This window comes from Mustela erminea, chromosome X, assembly GCF_009829155.1.
Source record: "Mustela erminea isolate mMusErm1 chromosome X, mMusErm1.Pri, whole genome shotgun sequence".
Taxonomy (NCBI): domain Eukaryota; kingdom Metazoa; phylum Chordata; class Mammalia; order Carnivora; family Mustelidae; genus Mustela; species Mustela erminea.
The window spans coordinates 42,538,947-42,558,675 of NC_045635.1; the positions used below are offsets into that span (position 1 = coordinate 42,538,947).

General features: G+C 50.8%; 2 protein-coding genes across 9 annotated transcripts; one reads left to right on the forward strand and one right to left on the reverse strand.

The window, feature by feature from the left end:
* Positions 1 to 11,938: 11,938 nt before the first annotated feature.
* Positions 11,939 to 15,713, reverse strand: TIMM17B (translocase of inner mitochondrial membrane 17B). 6 transcript variants are annotated; one of them, XM_032329431.1, is made up of 7 exons: positions 15,588 to 15,713; positions 14,626 to 14,725; positions 14,143 to 14,186; positions 13,544 to 13,607; positions 12,597 to 12,725; positions 12,398 to 12,508; positions 11,939 to 12,317 (listed from the first exon to the last, which is right to left on the reverse strand). In XM_032329431.1, exons 2-7 carry the CDS (start codon positions 14,720 to 14,722, stop codon positions 12,229 to 12,231), a joined length of 534 nt encoding a protein of 177 aa, XP_032185322.1. In that variant the 5' UTR covers positions 14,723 to 14,725; positions 15,588 to 15,713; the 3' UTR covers positions 11,939 to 12,228. The 6 variants fall into 6 exon arrangements, with proteins under 6 accessions (XP_032185322.1, XP_032185321.1, XP_032185323.1 ...); XM_032329430.1 differs by lacking the exon at positions 15,588 to 15,713 and adding an exon at positions 15,392 to 15,496; XM_032329432.1 differs by lacking the exon at positions 15,588 to 15,713 and adding an exon at positions 15,039 to 15,139.
* Positions 15,714 to 15,796: 83 nt separating this feature from the next.
* On the forward strand, positions 15,797 to 19,679 carry PQBP1 (polyglutamine binding protein 1). Of its 3 annotated transcripts, none has more exons than XM_032329429.1 (7): positions 15,797 to 15,955; positions 16,397 to 16,481; positions 18,009 to 18,120; positions 18,395 to 18,507; positions 18,708 to 18,971; positions 19,200 to 19,263; positions 19,450 to 19,679. In XM_032329429.1, the coding sequence occupies exons 2-7, from the start codon at positions 16,415 to 16,417 to the stop codon at positions 19,604 to 19,606; spliced, it is 777 nt and encodes a 258-aa protein (XP_032185320.1). In that variant the 5' UTR covers positions 15,797 to 15,955; positions 16,397 to 16,414; the 3' UTR covers positions 19,607 to 19,679. The 3 variants fall into 3 exon arrangements, with proteins under 3 accessions (XP_032185320.1, XP_032185319.1, XP_032185318.1); XM_032329428.1 differs by having other exon boundaries at positions 15,797 to 15,944; XM_032329427.1 differs by lacking the exon at positions 15,797 to 15,955 and adding an exon at positions 15,980 to 16,248.
* The last annotated feature ends 50 nt before the right edge of the window (positions 19,680 to 19,729 follow it).

The following is a 19,729-nucleotide window of genomic DNA, read 5'->3' on the forward strand; positions in this document are numbered from 1 at the left end:
TCTTTTATTTTTTATTATTTTATTGGCTCTTTTGAGAGAGGGTTGAAGGGTAGAGGGAGAGAATCCCCTCGATCCCAGGACCCATAGGATCACGACCTGAAGCAAAATCAAGAATCAGTTTCTTTAACCAACTGAGCCACTCAGGAGCCCCTGCAATAATTCTCTTTTGAGTATTTTTAAAAAGATTTACTTATTCATTTGACAGAGAGAGAGGTAATACAAGCAGGGGGAGTGGGAGAGGGGAAAGCAGGCTTCCTACTGAGCAGGGAGCCCAATTCGGGACTCGATCCCAGGACCCTGGGATTATGACCTGAGCCAAAGGCAGATGGTTAATGACAAAGCCACCCAGGAGCCTCTCCTTTGAGTGTGTTTATGTCAGATTGTATTTTCACGCAGCCAAAATTCCTCCCCTCTCCTTGTAGAGGGAATATAACTAGATTTTTATGATGATAATTCCTTTCTTTAAAAAAAAAGATTTTATTTATTCATTTGACAAACAGAGATCACAAGTAGGCAAAGAAACAGGCAGAGAGAGAGGAGGAAACAGGCTCCCTGCTGAGCAGAGAGCCCGATGTGGGGCTCAATCCCAGGACCCTGAGATCATGACCTGAGCCGAAGGCAGAGGCTTTAACCACTGAGCCACCCAGGTGCCTCTAATTTCTCTTTTTTAAAAAGATTTTATATATCTATTTATTTGGGACAAAGAGTGCACATATGTAGGGTGAGTGGCAGGCAGAGGGAGAGGGAGAATCAGACTCCCTGCCAAGCAGAGAGCCCGACGTGGGGCTCCATCCCAGGACCCTGGGATCATGGCCTGAGCCAAAGGCAGACACCCAACTGACTGAGCCACCCAGACGCCCCTTACAGTGATAATTTCATGTTCATCTGAAGGCACCTCAGGAACCCTTATTAAAATGGACAACAAATGAAGGCAATTCTATATCTTTTGCCATACTTCAGATAGCCTTAAGAAGAATGGAAGGTAGCAAAACTGCTTCGTGGTATTAGCCACAATAGCAGAGCTAAATTGGCCTTGATACTGTACCAACATTGATGGGGTAACTTAAAGGCTCTTGCTGAGGTGGTCCCCTTGAATGTCATACCTCCAATGACACAATCATGGCAAATACTGTAAAGGTAGGACATGGGTAGGAACCCAAGACTTGAAGTCCCTTTAAACACCTCCAAATGGGTTATGAGCATGTTCTGGCTGTGGTTTATTTTCTAGGCCAACTGAGATTTTCATTGGCAGAGAGCCTTTGCTATAAGGGGAGGGGAAATTGCTTCCTTTTGTATTTGAATCTCAACTTGTCTCTCCAGTAACAGGGGCGCACATTGCACTCATTTAAATAACTGTCCTCTAAAAACTTACTCACAAACCCTACAGTCATTAGCATCCATAAGCTTCAGAAAAAGTAGAGACTTAATGGGATTCTATTTTTTTTTTAATTTTTAAATTTTATTTTAAAGATTTTATTTATTTGACAGACAGAGATCAAAAGTAGGCAAAGAGGCAGGCAGAGAGAGAGGAAGGGCAGCAGGCTCCCTCTGAGCAGAGAGCCCGATGCGGGACTCAATCCCAGGACCCTGGGATCATGACCTGAGCTGAAGGCAGAGGCTTTAACCTACTGAGCCACCCAGGTACTCCCTTAGTGGAATTCTAAACGTAAAAACAACAGAAAACAAACTGATGGTTGCCAGAGGGGAAGGGGTGGGGGGAGTAGGCACAAATGGGTGACGGCTAGTGGGATGTACAGGTTTCCAGTTATGGAATGAACCAGTCATGGGCAGGAAAGGCACAGCATAGGGAACACAGTCGACGGTATTGTAATGGTATTGTATGGTGACACAGGGTAGCTATACTTGTGGTCAGCAGAGCATCGCATATAGAGACGATGAATCACTATGAATTATTATGTGTTCCTGAAACTAATGTGACAGCGTATGTCAACTAAACTGGAATTACAAAAAAATTCAGGGCGCCTGGCTGGCTCAGTTGGTTAAGCGTTTGCCTTCAGCTCAGGTCATGATCTCAGTGTGCTGGGATTGAGTCCCGCATCAAATCTTGCTCCCTGCTGAGCAGGGAGCCTGCTTCTCTCTCTCCCCTTCCCCCTGCTCGTGATCTCTCTCAATCTGTCTCAAATAAATAAAATCTTTTTTAAAAAAAAATCAACACACCTCTGGGGCGCCTGGATGGCTTGGTCGGTTAAGATCTGCCTTTGGCTTAGATCATGATTTCAGGATCCTGGGATGGAGCCCAGGGTCTGGCAGTGTGCTCAGCAGGGAGTCTGCCTGTCCCTCTCCCTTTGTTCCTCCCCCAACCTGTGCTCTCTCCCTCTCAAACAAACAAACAAACAAACAAATAAATAAATTCTTTTTTAAAAAAAGTCAAAACACTTCTGAGAACCCCTCAAACTTTCAGAGACTAAAGTATTGCCACTAGCCTTGATAACAGCAAGATATAAACCCTCCGGGGACCACCTCTGGTTAGTTACTTCTGAGTTAATAACAGACCACCCCATGTGTTTTGTAATTTCACTTTCAATACAAGATTCTACCCTATTACAGGTCAATGCGACTTCATACTGCCAGAGACTCCTAAGATGCCACCAGATGTCTCCCTAAGAGGTTTGAGCTGCATTTACGAAGTATCCACCTACGGGTGCCCAACTGGCTCAGTAGGAGGAGCGAGCAACTCAATCTCCTGAATTCGAGCTCCATGTTGGGTGTAGTGATTACTTAAAAAATAAACAAATTTCAAAATATCCACCCAAACACAGCCTGCATGATCAAAGGGAAAACTGCCCTTGAACTTCTTGAAAAAGACATTAATAGGCATCAAACAGGATTCTTAGGAATTCTCTGGAAGCCGATGACTGCAGAGGTGTGGAGCTTCTCCCCAAGATGACAAGACTAATTTTCTGATTCTATAGCACCCTTTTATTCTTTTTATCCCACTATGCATTTTTTAAAAGATTTTTATTTATTTATTTGAGACAGAGTGAGAGCGAGAGAGATCACAGAGGGAGAGGGAGAAGCAGACTTGCCACCGGGCAGGGAGTCTGATGGTTTCAATCCCAGGTCACAGAGATCACGACCCAAGTGGAAGGCAGACGCTTAACTGATTGAGCTACCCAGGCGCCCCATTCCACTATGAATCCCGACTATTACTATATCTTAACACCCTCTAGTAACCAAGTAAAATATCTTTCAAATTATCTCCTTTTAAAATTTAAATTAGATTCAATTAGCATATAGTGTATTATTAGTTTCAGAGGTAGAATTTAGTGAGTCATCAGTTCATATCACACCCCGCGCTCATTCCATCAAGTGCCCTCCTTAATGCCCATCCCCCAATTACCCCAGGCCCCCAGCCCCCTCCCCAGATCTCCCTTACTTCCACCCTGTTACTTTTGACCTCCTATGATCTCCCTCTGTCACTTAAGGAAAAATAAAACCCTCTTGGGTGTTTTCTCAGACAATGGCTACTATTCTGAATTTGTTTATTCTCTCTCTCTCTCTTTCTTTCAAGCACACACACTCATCCACCTGACAAAAATTTCATAGCTGTTCTTCCAAATACCTCCAAAGGTAGCTTTCTTTTTTATAGGTCCCTTCTGGTACTAACATTGCCCTCAAAAAAATCAAACCTTGATTTTGTAAAAACTGGACACTGGCCTCACAGAATGCTTCTGCTGAGCTCAGTACGACCCTAGCAGCCAAAGCCCTAGAACCATGAGAAATGGGGGTTGGGGCATTTTTGTTCTTAAAACATTCTGGCCCGTTTCACTGTTATTGTTTAACTCTGCTCAAGACATCTTCCCCTTCAGAGGGATACAAATAGCCTTTTCCCTGCTGTAATAAATGATATATATACTCTCAATGCAGAGGACCCACTTACACCAGCCTACTGCAGCACTGCCTTATCCTGTGTATTCAGAATAATTGCTCCAGACACCGAGCTGTTTAAAACTACCGCCCTCCTGTGGACGTTTCCCTGAGGCTCTCCAGAGATCAACAATGAGGCAAGCATACACTCCTTGGAACTGCTACAGAAACAGCTGGCTCAGGATGCCCGGGTACCTCAGTTGGTTAAGCGTCTGCCTTCCCTTCAGGTCATGATCCCAGGGTCCTGGGATCAAGTCCTGCATTGGGCTCCTTGCTCTGCGGGGACTCTGCTTCTCCCTCTGCCTGCAGCTCCCCCTACTTGTGCTTGCCCTCCCTCTCTCTCTCTGTCAAATAAATAAATAAAATCTTTAAAAAAAAATAAATAGGGGTGCCTGGGTGGCTCAATGGGTTAAAGCCTCTGCCTTCAGCTCAGGTCATGATCCCAGGGTCCTGGGCTCGAGCCCTGCATCGGGCTCTGTGCTCGGCAGGGAGCCTGCTTCCTCCTCTCTGCCTGCCTCTCTGCCTACTGGTGATCTCTGTCAAGTGGGTGAATAAAATCTTAAAAAAAATTAAATAGCTGGTTCCTTCTTCATGGCAGCTGCTGTTTTCCATGGTAGGGAAAACAGTTGTGGAAAAACTGGTAGCAAACTCATCTCTGACCTTAGCAGATGCCACACATGACACAACTTCTATTCTAGAAGCGCAACTAACCAGCTTAAATGTAAATTCATTAGCTAGAGCTGTCACAAGCCATTTCATAACCTCGGATTTCTTTTCAGCCAGTGAAGGGGAAGGGAAATGGGGAGATGATGCTCAGGGAACACTCTTTGTGGCACTTACAGAAATACTACAGGTGAAGTAGAGCACTTTCTTATGAGACTAAAAGAAAAAGCCGCCTGGCTCTCTAAAGACTGGTTAGACTTTGGGACATGGTTCCATGGCCTGAGTGTGGCCCGGTCATTTAGGCCCCGGTCTCCGAGGTTTATTATGAAGATTAATTATTTTTTTTTAAGATTTTATTTATTTACTTGACAGAGATCACAAGCAGGCAGAGGCAGGCAGAGGCAGGCAGAGAGAGAGAGGGGTGCGAAGCAGGTTCCCTGCTGAGCAGAGAGCCCGATGCGAGGCTTGATCCCAGGACCCTGAGATCATGACCCGAGCTGAAGGCAGAGGCTTTAACCCACTGAGCCTCCCAGGCGCCCCTATGAAGACTAATTATTATGAAGACTTTTTTTTTTTAAAGATTTTAATTATTTATTTGTCAGAGAGATAGAGAGAGTACAGGCAGGCAGAGTGGCAGGCAGAGGCAGAAGGAGAAGCAGGCTCCCCGCGGAGCAAGGAGCCCAATGTGGGACTCAATCCCAGGACGCTGGGATCATGACCTGAGCTGAAGGCAGCCACTTAACCAACTGAGCCACCCAGGCACCCCTTATGAAGACTTATTATGAACTTATTATGAGACTAATCATCATCTTGTTTTTGGTACTACCTGTGTATGTACCCTGCTCAGAACCTTAAACAGCCACGGTGCAGCCATTTTGACACAAACACATCTGACACAGACCCAAATCTTGTAAGGTCTTTCCTTAACTGAGATGCCCAAGGATTCTCCACTGTGTGTATTCCCCCTTGTTGCAATGAGCTAATACACCCAACTTTGTGGAATCACTAGGGTGTTCTGGTAGTCTTTGGCTGAAGTCCGAGGACATTATTTGCTTAAAAGATCCAAGAGAACTGGGGTGCACGGGTGGCTCAGTTGGTTGAACATCCAACTCTTGGTTTCTGCTCAGTTTGTGATCTCAGGATCATAAGATTGAACCCGGAGTTGGGCTTGGCGCTCAGCGGGGAGTCTGCTTGAGATTTTCTCTCTCTCCCCACCACTTGGTCCTTCCGACTTGTGCTCTGTCTCTAAAATTAATAAATAAATCTTTAAAAATTTATTTTTATTTATTTTTAATTTTTTAAATGATTTCATTTATGTATTTGACAGAGATCACAAGTAGGCAGAGAGGTAGTCAGAGAGAGGGGAGGAAACAGGCTCCCACCGAGCAGAGAGCCTGATGCGGGGCTCGATCCCAGGACCCCCAGACCATGACCTGAGCCGAAGGCAGAGGCCTAACCCACTGAGCCACCCAGGTGCCCCTAAATAAATCTTTTTTTAAAAATCCAAGAAAATCATCTGAAACACTTTTAGACCTAATAAGAAAGGTGAGCAAGGTGGCCAGAAACAAGACCAAATGTGAAACTGAATGTCCTTCCTTTACAGACACTTAAAATTTTTTTTTAAGGGACGCCTGGGTGGCTCAGTTGGTTGAGCAGCTGCCTTCGGCTCAGGTCATGATCCCGGCGTCCTGGGATCGAGTCCCACATCGGGCTCCTTGCCCCGCAGGGAGCCTGCTTCTCCCTCTGACTCTGCCTTCCATTGTGTCTGCCTGTGCTCGCTCTCGCTCGCTCTCTCTCTGACAAATAAATAAATCTTTAAAAAAAAAAAATTTTTTTTTTTAAGATTTTTTTTATTTATATATTTGACAGAGATCACAAGCAGGCAGAGAGGAAGGCAGAGAGAGAGAGAGAGAGAGAGAGGGATGCAGGCTCCCCACCGAGCAGAGCGCCCAACGCGGGGCTCGATCCCAGGACCCTGAGATCACGACCCGAGCCGAAAGCAGAGGCCTTAACCCACCGAGCCACCCAGGCGCCCCGACACTTAAAAATTTTTAAATGTAGTAGAAAAGGACATTGTTCGTCATGGTAAGAAAATACAACTTCCTGCGAATACCTTGAACAAGAAAAGTATGAGCTCTATCGATTTACAGAAGAAAAGAAAAAGGGGCCCAAATGAATGGAAAGAGATGTTGTGTTCCAGGCATGAAGAATCAACACTGGGGATCCCCAAATTAATCTATATATTCAATTTAATGCAAGTAGGATTCTTTTTTCATCCCCTAAATTATGAAATATCTTCAAATGGACAACAATCTGCAGAAGATAGTAATATAATGGACACCTGTGAACTCTCAACATTTTGTCATTTGCTCCCAATTTTTTTCCTTTAAGAAACAAAATATTTCAGGGCACCAGGGTAGCTCGGTCAGTTAGGTGACTGCCTTTGGCTTAGGTCATGATCCCGGGGTCCTGGGATCGAGCCCCACTTTGGGCTCCCTGCTTGGAGGGGAGCCTGCTTCTTCCTCTCCCTCTGCCCCTGCCCACCAACTGTGTGTGCATGCTCTCTCTCTCTCATAAATAAATAAAATAAATAAAATCTTAAAAAAAAAGAAAAAATATTTTAGCTCCAGCTGAAACCTACTAGGTTAGCTTCCTCTACTCTGTTCTTTTTTTTTTTTTAACTTATTTTTAAATTTATTTGAGAGAGAGAATACATAAGGGAGCACTAGCAGGAGGAGGGGCAGAGGGAAAGGGAGATACGGACTCCCCGCTGAGCAGGGAGCCCAACACAGGGACTCAATCTCAGGACCCCGGGATTATAACCAAAACTGAAGGCAGATGGTCAACTCAGCCACCTAGGCGCACCTCTGGTCCATTCTATCCTGCCTTTGACCTCTGACGTGAACGCAACACCGAGTTTCTTATTGATCGTTCCCTTGCGCTTTTTTATTCTTTCATTAGCTCATCAGGGACCCATGAACTGTACATATTGTTCCCATGTGTTTACTGCAAATATTGTACTCTACACAGCAGTCTTTGGCTTTCCTTCTTCTGTGTCATGCTGCAGGCTCGAAAATGACCCATGTTGATCCATGCGGCTCTAGCTCGTATTTAACTCTTCCATGAGATGTACATACAGAAAAGCACAAGCTCTGATGAACGTTCTGAAACTGAACGGGCAGGACCTTCTCAGAAGACACCTGGGTGAAGGCCCAGGATTGCTGCCAGCCTGCTCTCCATCAAGTCATTCCTTGAGTCCTTAGTTATTACCTTAACAATGGGGGCTCAGATATTGTTCTGCTGGCCTGTGAAAAGCTTCAAAGGGCACCTGTGGTGCTGATCGATGATGTGTTGGACATTATGGTGCAACACAGGTCTCCAACTCTAAGCACTATACATACGGGTACAAATGTCCGCTTTGCCACTTTCAGGCAGCACAGCCATACCTCTTGGTGCCTTCCATTTCCCTTATGTATAAGGAAGGTGACAAAAGGAAGGTTCCTTTGACCCCCAGAAGGGATCATTGGCGCATTGTTCCTCTTCTGTGCTTGTGGGCATTCTGAGGATACTGCATATTTCCCGGAGATGACTCCCATTGGCCAGCTGTGGGGGTTGGCCCCAAATGAGCTCTTTGACGCCACCCAAGACAACAGCACAGCATTGCTGTCCAACAGTGTATCCGGGGGTGCCTGGGTGACTCAGTGAGTTAGGCCTCTGCCTTCAGCTCAGGTCATGATCTCAGGGTCCTGGGATCAAGCCCCCCATCAGATTCTCTGCTCAGCAGGGAGCCTGCTTCCGCCTGCCTCTCTGCCTACCAGTGCTCTCTCTCTCTCTGTTGAATAAATAAACAGAATCTTAAAAAAAAAAAAGTGTATCCCCAGGGGATGCTGCCCTCCTCCCACCCACTTTGATGACCTGGAGTGCTGGGGCTGGCAGAGCTGCCCCGCCCAGCCAGGCCCTGTTCTCCAGCTGCCACTAAGAAAACAAAGGAAATAAGAACACTCAGACAGGGGTGTCTGGGTGGCTCAGTCCGTTAAGTGGCTGCCTTCAGCTCAGGTCCTGGGTCCTGGGATAGAGTCCTGGGTCCTGGGATAGAGTCCCACGTCAGGCTCCCTGCTCATCAAGCAGTCTGCCTCTTCCTCTCCCTTTTTGCCCCTCCCCTGCTTGTGCTCCCTCACTCTCTCCCCGCCAAATAAATAAATAAATAAAACTTTACATAAAAAAGAAAGAACAGCCAGGCCAGCAGCCCCAGATGCAGGGTTCAGAGACTGTGTGTCCCACTCTCCTGTCTCTCTCACGTCTTTGTTTTGTTCTGACTCTCTGCTCCTTTCTCTCCCTTGTCCCCACCGGCTGGCTCACTCTCCCAATCTTTTGTGTCTATCTCCCCCTCTCACATTTTCGCTTTTCCTGTCCTTTCACTTGTCCTACCTTTTTTTTTTTTTTTTTGATACTGCTTTCTCTGCATCTATCTCTCCTTTGATATCTCCTTAAAGTTTGGCTTCCCTTTGTCTTGGTCCCTCTTGTGGGCTCTGTCCCAATTCTTTCTATTCTGTGTCTTAATCTCCCCATGTCTCTCTCCCCAGCATCTCAGGGTCTCTGCCTGAGGCAGTGACTCCTCACCCTGCTGTCAGGGCTGGACCCCGGTGTACTTCCCGGATTCTCTCCATCTCACTAACCTTCCTTGCCCCCCAGATACTTCCTCCAGCCACCTGCCCCATGACATTAACAGATAACAAAGCCAGGGGCCATGGGGAGTGTGCAAGCCACCAGCCAGGCGGACTGAAGTAGAGAAATGGGGAAGGAGGGCTGAGAGACAGATCAAGACAGATGGAGGCCAACTTGTTGCTCAGGGGATGGGGGAAGCCAGGAAGAAGAGGGGAAGGAAGAACCCCAGGGAGAGGCATGAAATCCTTGTGGGAGGCAGATGGGATGAAACCAGAAATGAGAGTGAGAGAGCGAGCCAGAGGGATAAAGGAGGCAGGGTCAGGCTCTTCTCTGCTTCTCTGAGGCCCCTCAGCCAGACAGTAAAGGAAGGCCTGCTAGCCCTCTGTCCATGGGGCCCTTTAGCCCAGCTCACACCTACTATGCTGGCTGGCCTTCTTCCCTGCATTTACCTCCATCTGACGCTGAGGGTCTTCCCACGTCCCCACCTGCATTTTCCTTTCCTTTTTAAAATGATTTATTTACCTATCTATGAGAGAGAGCAGGAGAAAGCAAGCAAGTACTAGTGGTGGGGGGAAGGGCAGAGGGAGAGGGAGAAGCCCAGTCCATGCTGAGCCGAGAGCCCCACGGGAGGCTCAATCCCAGGACCCTGAGATCACGACCTGAGCTGAAAGCAGAGGCTTAACCGACTGAGCCCCCCATGTCCCCCCGACCACCTGCATTTCTGACTCTCGCACAGCTTCTTGTTTCTCTTTTCAAGATCACTTGTATGTCTCTGCCTCCAGCTCTTCCTACGTCTCCAGCTCTTCTCGGCTACGTCTCTTGGCTTGTTTCTCTCCGTGTTGGTCTCACTCCTGCCTTCTCCCAGTCTCCATAGTCCCTCCCGATGAAACTGCCTGGGGTCGACCCCACGTTTCCTTCTCTGGCAAAAAGTTGTGTGCAGGCCCAGACCCGACCTGACTGCTCCTCCGCTGCCCTGGTTCTAGCTCTGGGGACCTGGGTGACTCCAGACACTCCAGGCCCAGCTAGGAGACCAGGGACTCCTAGATGCTTGGCACCCCGCCCCCATCCCCACGAAGCCACAAGCCTACGTTGCTGAGCTGGTACCCTGGTATTCACATGCACACACACACACCCGCCCCCATGCCAGCGGCCTGAGGAGGAGCCAGAGCAGAAGGGCCTGAAGGATGCCATAAACTGTGCTAAGGCCCCCTCGCATCCCAGCCTCCCGGGGACCGTTGACAGTGACCGGCCCCAGAGGCAGAGGGGCCGTAGGTTTAGGTGCACCTACAGGGGCGGAACCTTAAGGAGCAGAGGGCATGGGGCCTGAGCTGAGGTTCGGGCTAGAGGCTGGGGAGGACCAGGCAGGGGTAGCAGAAAGGGACCTGTAGGAGCCCCACCCATTTGGAAGGGACCAGGCAGATGCAGTAGGCACATGACACAAAGAGGAGCCAGAGCTGAGACATAGAAGAGGTAGGCGCTTGCAGGATCCTTAGAGGACAGGGAGGAAAGACAAGAGGGGGCCGGGGCCTGCGGATTCAGGTCTGTGGGGACCACAGCTGAGTGACATAGCCAATGGGAAAGGCTGGAAGAGCTGGCGGGGCAGTGTTTGATAGGAGCGATATGGGGTCCAAAATATGGGCGGGGGGAGCCCAGAGAAGGGGGCCTGGTGGTGAAGAAGAGATCTTGCCACATTAGCAGACCAGAAGGCATGACCACCTGGAAGACCCTGGGCCCGAAACTGACGCCCCTAGAGCTCAGAGCTCAAGGCCAGGTGGGGGCCCTGTAAGGGCAGTGCGCACAGCGCCGGCAGCCCCCCACCCCGACCGTGCTTCCCTGGAGTCTTGTCTGGTGGCTGCTGGCAGGCTGGCACCAAGGCACACAAGCTGGCCCTGTGACACTTCAGCTCCTACAGAGGCATCCAGGTTGTTGGGAGGTCTGGGCTTCTGTACTTTTACCCCCAGGAAGCAATTTTGTCCAAGGACATCTCCACCTCTTTGTAATGACTTGCACTAAAAGAAACTGTTCTTAGGTCCCCCGTGATGCACCCCAGTGGTGACAGTGTTGGTCCCACATGTGTAGGGGTTTGTGTGGAAGAGACAGTGTTTGGGGCCAATGTCCCTCCAGAAAAATCTCTTTCCTGTAACGCCCCCACCCCAATATGAAAACTCCTTTCTGGTTATTTTATCGTTGCTCTTAAGAAAATCGCAGTGTTGAGCATCATCAAGGAGTAGCTCAGGGGTACAGAAGGGGGAGACTGACAGAGGGCACCTTCCTCAAGAAAGCTGGATCTTTCTGACCCGCACTTCCACCCCAGGTCCATGGCGAGGCCACAGAGAGGGAGATCACACTCACAAATGGGGTGACTGAGATTCAGAAAGCCAGACTTCACTGCAGTCAGATTTCCCAGCCTTGGCAATGGGGGCATGGGAGGGAGGGGTCGGGGTGCAAGGTGCAAACTACACCCTTCGCCACCCCAGTAATTCTTCTGTTCACTCACTTCTTTCCCAAGCCTGTTCCCGTCTGCCTATGATTCATCACTTGGTCCCCACACCCCCTTATTCATGCACCTGTTCATTTCTCGATTCATTCCTCCTCCTGCTCATTCATCCCACAAACACTTACTCTCTGCAGACTACAATACCTAGGGCTTCTGAGTCCCCGAAGAGGGCCCTGCCCCTTGTCATAACAAGGGGCTCCCGCGCGGCTCAAGGAGTACAAACACAGGCATTTCAAAACAGGCTTTAAATACTCATCAGGGCGCCAGGAAAAGGGGGCTGGGGTGAGAACTTGTTACATGTGAATTCGGGGTTGGGGTGCCCTGATAGAGAAGGGGACCCATCCTTCAGGGCAGCTGGGGTGCCCCACCCCCCACCCTGGGACAAGGGAGCACAGTAGAGGCCCTCTCTGGAGGGTCCCAGGGCCTACTGGGAGCCAGCCCTCCCTTCGAGGTAGATCATCGGGGAGGGAACGGAGGAGGAGCTCCCATGGTGGTGGTGACAGGCGGTCACTTCCTCAGTGGTACTGCTGATAGCTGGGATAGCCTGGGGCTGGGGTACCCTCCTTAGGGGGCAGCTGGCTGGGGTCCTCCAGGAACGGGGGTGCTGCAGAGGAAAGAATCAGTTAAGGGTGAGAGGCGATGCATTTCGCACCTCTCCCTGACCAGTGTCTGCTGGGTACTCACCGTTGCGAAACTGCTGAGCTGTGTAGCGAGTAAGGAGGATACCAACACCCTCTATGAGGGCCAAGAGGATGCCCCCCATCATGGCCGAGCCCACCATGGCCAGTGGGCCACCTGGGAGAGGGAAGAGACAGGGAGAGAGAGGTGAGGGCAGGCAGAACAAGGCGGAAGGGGCCGGGGGGCCGGGGGCTAGGGCACTCACTGCGGGCTGCCAGCACAGCCCCGGTCAGTGCTCCGCTGGTGATGGAGTTCCAGGGGTCTTCTTTGCCCCGCAGGCGCACCAGGCCACAGTCGATGGTGGAGAACAGCCCCCCCCACACCGCGAAGCTACCTGTAGGGAGACAGAGGCTGAATCAGAATGCCCCAAAATCCACAGCGCTGGGTCTGGGGGCTTCCAAGGCCTGACGGTTCTGGCAAGGGATGGGGAGAAAAACCCAGACACAAAGGCAGACAGTAAACTCCTAGGGGATACTCCCTGTGCGCCCCTTTGTCAAGCGATCTCTGATAACCACCGGCATTCCCCTCACCTTTGTAGGGGTTTGACAAGTGTTTACAAACAGATTTCTCTTCTGTGTGGCTTTTCACAGAGCAACTCTGATATTTCTAAGCATCACTCCAAACTGGACTTCCAATCTTGGTTTAAGGGAGTCCAAAAGAGGCTATGAAAGCTGGTTAACGCTGTGATAGTTGAAGTGTTTATTGAGGCCCTGCTGTGCGCCAGGACCTGTTCTAGGTACTGATATGTTAATTTGACTTCTGAAGTCTTAAATTCATTAACATGGTTAAAGGACTTAACTAAGCAGCCAGCACTTAACAAGTCCTCTGTAAATGACATAAATGTTCATGATCTATCTTACAAAACAATTTAAGTGGTTACTGCTGTCACCATTCCCGTATTACCGATGAGGTTCAGAGAGGTGAATCCATGAACCCAAAGTCATGCCATCAGGAAAGATCTGGGGTCTGGATTTAAACTCTTGGAATCCATACTCCTGCCCCTCTGTATTCAATTATGGGGAAACATCACTGTCCTGAAGTCACAGGCAAAATTGGGGCTGGAAATGTGGACCCCAATCTTCAGTCTAGAACCACAGGAACGACCACTGCCAACTCTGCATCCCATCTCCTAGGTCTCTCCAAGCCTCTTACCTCCAATCTGGGGGGCTCGGATCCTCACAGCGTTAACACTGCCTCTCATTCGGTGCCGAATTCCCTGGGAAAAGTGAGGAGGCGGGGAGTCAGAACAGGGATTAGGCCCCTGGCACTCAGGGTTTGTAGCTTTTAAGGGAGGGAACGAGATGGATCAGGGGTATCAGGAGTAGAGACACGGAGCAGGGACCAGGAACTTGGAGGCTGATGAGCACCCTAACATGGGTGTTCTCAGCTGTGGATTAAGAGGTTCTCATTCATTCAATGATCCCTAGCACCTAAGTGCCAGGCACCATGCTGTAATGGAGAGATAATGAGACAGACCTAGCCCCTGCCCTCTCCGAGCTCACATTACAACGGGAGAGACAAATGCCTGGCAGAGGTACAGACCAACAAGATAGCCTCACAAAGCAATACAAACCCTAGAGGAAATGGGATCAAGAGAAATGATAACGGCTGAAGGGTCAGGAAAGGACTCTAAAGGAGGGGGTGTTTGTGCTGAGACCTTGAGGATGAGAACAGGAAATCTGGGCAAAGATCCAGGAAGAGTTCCAGGAGTTGAGGGGAGGGACGGGAGTAGACAGATAAATTTCAGAGACCTTGGCAAATGGATGGCATTTAAAGCCATGACGTTTTATAAGATCTTGGAAGAGGGTGGGCAGAGAGAGAGAGAGAGAGAAAAGAACATTGATTAGGTTACATTAAAAGCATTTTCTTAACTTTAAGCCTGTCCTTCTGCCAGTTAAACTCCTGGCACTTCCCTGTATCCAGGTAATCTGCCTCTGGGGAAAGTCTCTCCAGCCTTGCACATACATTTAGGATTTGATGAGGATCGTTTTGAAAGCACAGCATTTTCACAGAGAAAACCCAGTTGGGTGCTGGGGGCGAGGGACACAGGGCCATGTTTGCCATTTCTCCCCAAACCACAGATCCTGGAGCCAGGCCTGGCACATAATAAGCTAGCAGGAACCAGAATGAGTAAGTCATGGCAGCTCCAAGCGGTTTTCCACGCAGTATCCTGGGTGGGGTGGGCAGGGCAGGTCCCCCCCGCCCCGCCCCACCCAGGGAAGCCCACGACTCACGACAGGGGCATTGCGGAAGCCCTTGATGGCCTGGAAGACTCCACCGCCGATAACACCCATAGTGAAGGCTCCACCGCAATCGTCCACGATTCGCCATGGGCTGCAGGCCGGAAGAGGAAGGTGGGATTAAGGGAGCCCCTCTTCCCCCTGCCATATTGCATGGACTCTTTCCCACTGGGAGAAGCCAAGTCACTCGAATGGGAAGCAGCACTTCAGATAATATTATTTTCCCCCTCATTTCGGCAAATGGTACTCAAGGGGAAAAACATTAGTCTTGGCCCTGTCCGCCCCTCCCCTCGTGGCCAACCGAGGAATCAGCCAACTGTTTCCCTACTACCGAACAGTAAATGAACTGACACAGGCGGGGTTGGCACGTTTGGATCAGCGATGTGAAAGTGTTCTTTCGCTAATACCGTTATTAAAGCAGGGCGGGGTCAGACCCCCGTCTCCAACTGTGAACACATCCGACCAAATCCCGCCCTCTTCCCGCCTTTTTAACCCGCCCCAACTGGGAAAAACCAAGAGCACACGGTACGGGGAGGGGGAGGACCCAGCTCGTTCACCATAGGCTCACCCGGGCCCCGCCCCCACTGGCTGAAGCTACCAGGGTAAAGCCACGCAAGGTAACTCTGGGGATTTCCGCTCGACAACCGTCACCACCCCCGGGCTGGAATGGATTCGACCAGCATGGCTCTTTCCGTTAAGAAAGACTGGGGAGACAAACGAAGTCAGGGGAAACTTGGGAGTGGTTGGTCCTGCACCGCACCTTCTCCAGGCACATGGCGGCGGCCCCTCTTAACGGCACCCGAGTGGGAGGAACGAAGCGGAAGGAGACCACAAATGTCTAAGAATGTCCCGAGTCTAGGACGTGGCGCGGTGTGGCCGGCGCCTCTCCCGCCCGCCACCCACAGCTGGCCGTGGCGCCGCAGCAACAGTCCCGGGGCCTGTGCCCACCGCCGTACCAAGGCTCCCGCGCGTATTCCTCCATGGCGCCGGCGTCCGGCCGCGCAGTCCTGACTAAACCCCGGCGGGCCACGCCCCCACGGCAATCGCGCACAGGCGCCTGAGCCCTCCACCTATTCTAGCCCAGCGATTGGGTCGCTTCGCGCTCGTCAGGCCAGGGCCGCGCTCTCATTGGCCACCCGGGTTGCGTCATCCGTACTGCAGCCTGACTGTCGCCCAGTTCTTTCAAGCTTTGGGGAGGGCGGTCCTCATTCTGTGCTTTCAGAGAAGGCATTCACGTGGTTCTGGTGATCCTAGCAGCTACAAGAGAAAGCCGGCCCATCTGACAACCTTCCAGTACTCACGGGATTGTATTGGTAATGTTGGGGTGGGTGCATCTTTTGCAATAGGAGGAGGTGCTGCGCTCTGCTCCCCCGTCCCGGAGCTTTGGTTCCTCCCACCCAGGAGTCTGTGGGGGACGTTGGGTGAGCCCATTCCTGGGACGCAGGGGGGTGGAACTGAGCTTGGCCCCTTAGGCGGTGGGTGGAGCCTGGGCCTGGGAGGGGAACTGGGTCCTGGAACATCCAGCCTCGAGGCGGGGGTCGGTGGGAGTTTGGGTGCAGTGCACCTATCTTCCCACCTCTTAGTGCGTCGGTTCCGTCCGGCCAGCTATTCGTGCAGGTAGGTAGGTGGGGGTCCAGACGGAGTATACGCTGGGAGGAGGCGCTTGATTTTAGGATCGGGATTTGAATCCTCATTTGAGCTGGCGGTTTGTGTGTGTGTGTGTGTGCGTGTGTGTGCGTGTGTCTTTCCATCCGTCCGTCCCTAGGTCTGTCTGCTGTACACTATGCCGCTGCCTGTTGCGCTGCAGACCCGCTTGGCCAAGAGAGGCATCCTCAAACATCTGGAGCCCGGTAAGCGAGCTAAAAGCAGATGGGCCTACCATGTGGCAGGCTTGACAGGCACTTTGTTGTTCATAACTGCCACTTCATACCTAGCATAGACCCTATTGCGCACCAAGCAGTCGGGGGGCGGGCATTGTTAACAATATGGCTTCCTGACATTCATTCCTAGCGCGGGCGGGGGTGGGGGTGGGGAATGCATGTTTAGTGCTTAATATTGACAGCAGAAGGCCTTTTTGGGGTTCTGTTGTGTGCCTCGTGCAATCCAACAAGCAATCCGTGGAAGGTATTACAAAGTATCCTAGTAGACCCTAGCAGGATGCAGATACTTTGTTCTTTACCCTAATGATTACCTTATTTTAGACCTACAGTGGTGCCAGGCACTATGCTGGTGATCTGTAACGTATTGTTCACCGTATCCGTAGCTGACATGTATTTTGGGCCCAAGTGCTTGGCATATGCATTATGGCTAACAGTAGAAAATAATGATAGGATCTATCATTTATGCCTCCTGGGCTGCTTGTGCTGATTTCCACCTCATTGTCAGTAATAGTAAAAGCTGGCATCTGGTGTGGTGTTTTTTTGTTTTTGAGGGGTTTTTTTTTGGCATCTGTTTTGGGTACAGTGTGGTAAGCACTGGGAAGTACATCTTATTTTCACCTTACTGGTAAAGGCCATCTTTTACAAGCAACTGTGCCACGCATAGATCTTGCGGTTAATAATACCGATAATAATCACTGACCGTTATTGTAAGCCTGTTGAGTACGAGGCCCTGTGCTGATGGAATATACATCTTACTAACGATACTGGTGATTATAGCTTACACCTACTTTGGGTCTATTGTGTGCAAGGCAGTATACTGCTGCTGACATGTACATTTCATTGTTCCAGCCACAGCTGAAATCTGTGCTAGGCCTACTGAGGGTCAAGTACCAAGCTAACAACATTCACCTCTTTTATTTTGCCAATAGTAAGTGACAGCTGCTGTAGGCCTGTTATATGTCAAGCCTAGGAACTGAATGGACCCAGAGCAGTGTTTGGATATATCCTCTGCCATTCAGACTTGCTGCTCAATATACAAGATCAGAAACCCAATATTTGCCAGGCTTTGGGAGCTGAGCATATTTGGACATATTTTCAGAACAATCTGTTACTGTTCAAACTCATTTTATCCAAATAGATTTGGATAGCATGGTGTCCCATGCTTCCTGAACTCAGGAACTGGAGGATACGTTTGTATGAGGAATCCTTGTCTAAATTCTGAAATCAGATAGGTGTGGGTGACAGCATCAAATCCCAGATTTTACCTGAACCCAGAAACAGAAGAGATTTAGGTACATTTTTTGGCAAATCCCCTGATCTTCAGACACTTGGATTTGGAATGTGATATTTGCCACAGAAGGTGAGACCTGGTGCGCACGCGTGCATGCCCACACACACACACGGTCCATGTGAATTTGAGGGTCTTTCCAGGCTCTGGCTCTAAGATGAGAATCCCTCTAGTCCTTATTGCTTTCCTCCACCCCGCTATTCTGCCAGAGCCAGAGGAAGAGATCATTGCTGAGGACTATGATGACGACCCTGTAGACTATGAGGCCACCCGGTTGGAGGGCCTGCCACCGAGCTGGTACAAGGTGTTTGACCCTTCCTGGTGAGCCTGGGGAACTGGGGTAGGGGTGGGTGGGGGAAGTGACATCTGACATCACCTTTCCTGTGCTGTCCCTGGCCTTGGGGTAAATGGGAAACACAGAGGTCTGGGGGTCCTCCCTCTGGGGTCCTGACGTGGGGCAGTTACAAGAGATGGGTAGGAGTTGAGGCTATAAGACCCCTGTGCTGACACTCCTCCACTCCCTCCTTCCTTCCTTCTCTCCTCCTCTCTCCCCCTCCCTCTCTCGCTCCCCTGCTTCCCTCCCACTGCCCCACAGCGGGCTCCCTTACTACTGGAATGTGGACACAGATCTCGTGTCCTGGCTCTCCCCACATGACCCCAACTCCGTCGTTACCAAATCCGCCAAGAAGCTCAGGGCAAGTAATGCAGGTGAGTTGGCAGACCTAAGGGTGCCTCCGTGGTCCTGCAGTTCTCAGGGAGGGGTCAGGTAAATGACAGTGGACTGGAGAGGGGCAGGTGAGACAGGCAGACCAAACCCCAGGCAAGAGGGGGGGCATTTACTGAAGGCAGAGGCTGCTGGGGCCAGAGATTGGAGGAGAAAGATCACTTCAAGGCTTTTGTGTTCCCAGATGCTGAGGAGAAGGTGGATCGGGGCCATGAGAAGTCAGACCGGGGCCACGAGAAGTCGGACCGGGGCCACGAGAAGTCAGACCGGGGCCACGAGAAGTCGGACAGAGAACGGGAACGTGGTTATGACAAAGTGGACAGAGAGAGAGAGCGGGACAGGGATCGGGATCGGGATCGTGGGTATGACAAATCAGAGCGGGAAGAGAGCAAAGAACGGCGCCATCATCGCAGGGAGGAGCTGGCACCCTACCCCAAGAGCAAGAAGGGTAAGCTCAACAGCAGGGCCGGGCCCGAGGCAGATGAGGCACCACGGACGAGTCATGGAAGAGAGGCCCTCCCTTTGCTCATTCGAGTGCCTGAGCCTGGTGCCTGGGATGGGGTGCTGTGGGCCACGGCAGCCATGCACCCCATTTCTCCCTGGGATGGGGGAGGTTGGTGATCAGGGGCTCCTTGTGTCTCTACTGAAAACCTCACTCTGCTACCTGTTTCCTCAGCGGCAAGCCGGAAGGATGAAGAGTTAGACCCCATGGACCCCAGCTCATACTCAGATGCACCCCGGTAAAGGAAAAGCCCTCACAAGCCCTTCTCTTTCCCTCAGGAGTCCCTTGCACTGATGACCATTCCTTTTTCCCTGTCTCCTTCCCCGATTTGTCAGTTGTTGGAGTTGGGGGTGGGGTGGGGAGTGCCTACTGCATCCCATATTCCCAACTCCTGACCCCTGTTTCCTAACCCCCTCCCTACCAGGGGCACATGGTCAACAGGACTCCCCAAGCGGAATGAGGCCAAGACGGGCGCAGACACGACAGCGGCGGGGCCCCTCTTCCAGCAGCGCCCCTACCCATCCCCGGGGGCTGTGCTCCGGGCCAACGCCGAGGCCTCCCGAACCAAGCAACAAGACTGAACCTCCCCACAATGCCACCCCACTGTCCTCCAGGGTTTTTAATAAAAGCTTTTCGATGGATCGTGCCCATGAGGCCTGAGTGTTTCCTTCCCACGCACTCTTGAGGCTTCCCAACCCAAGGCC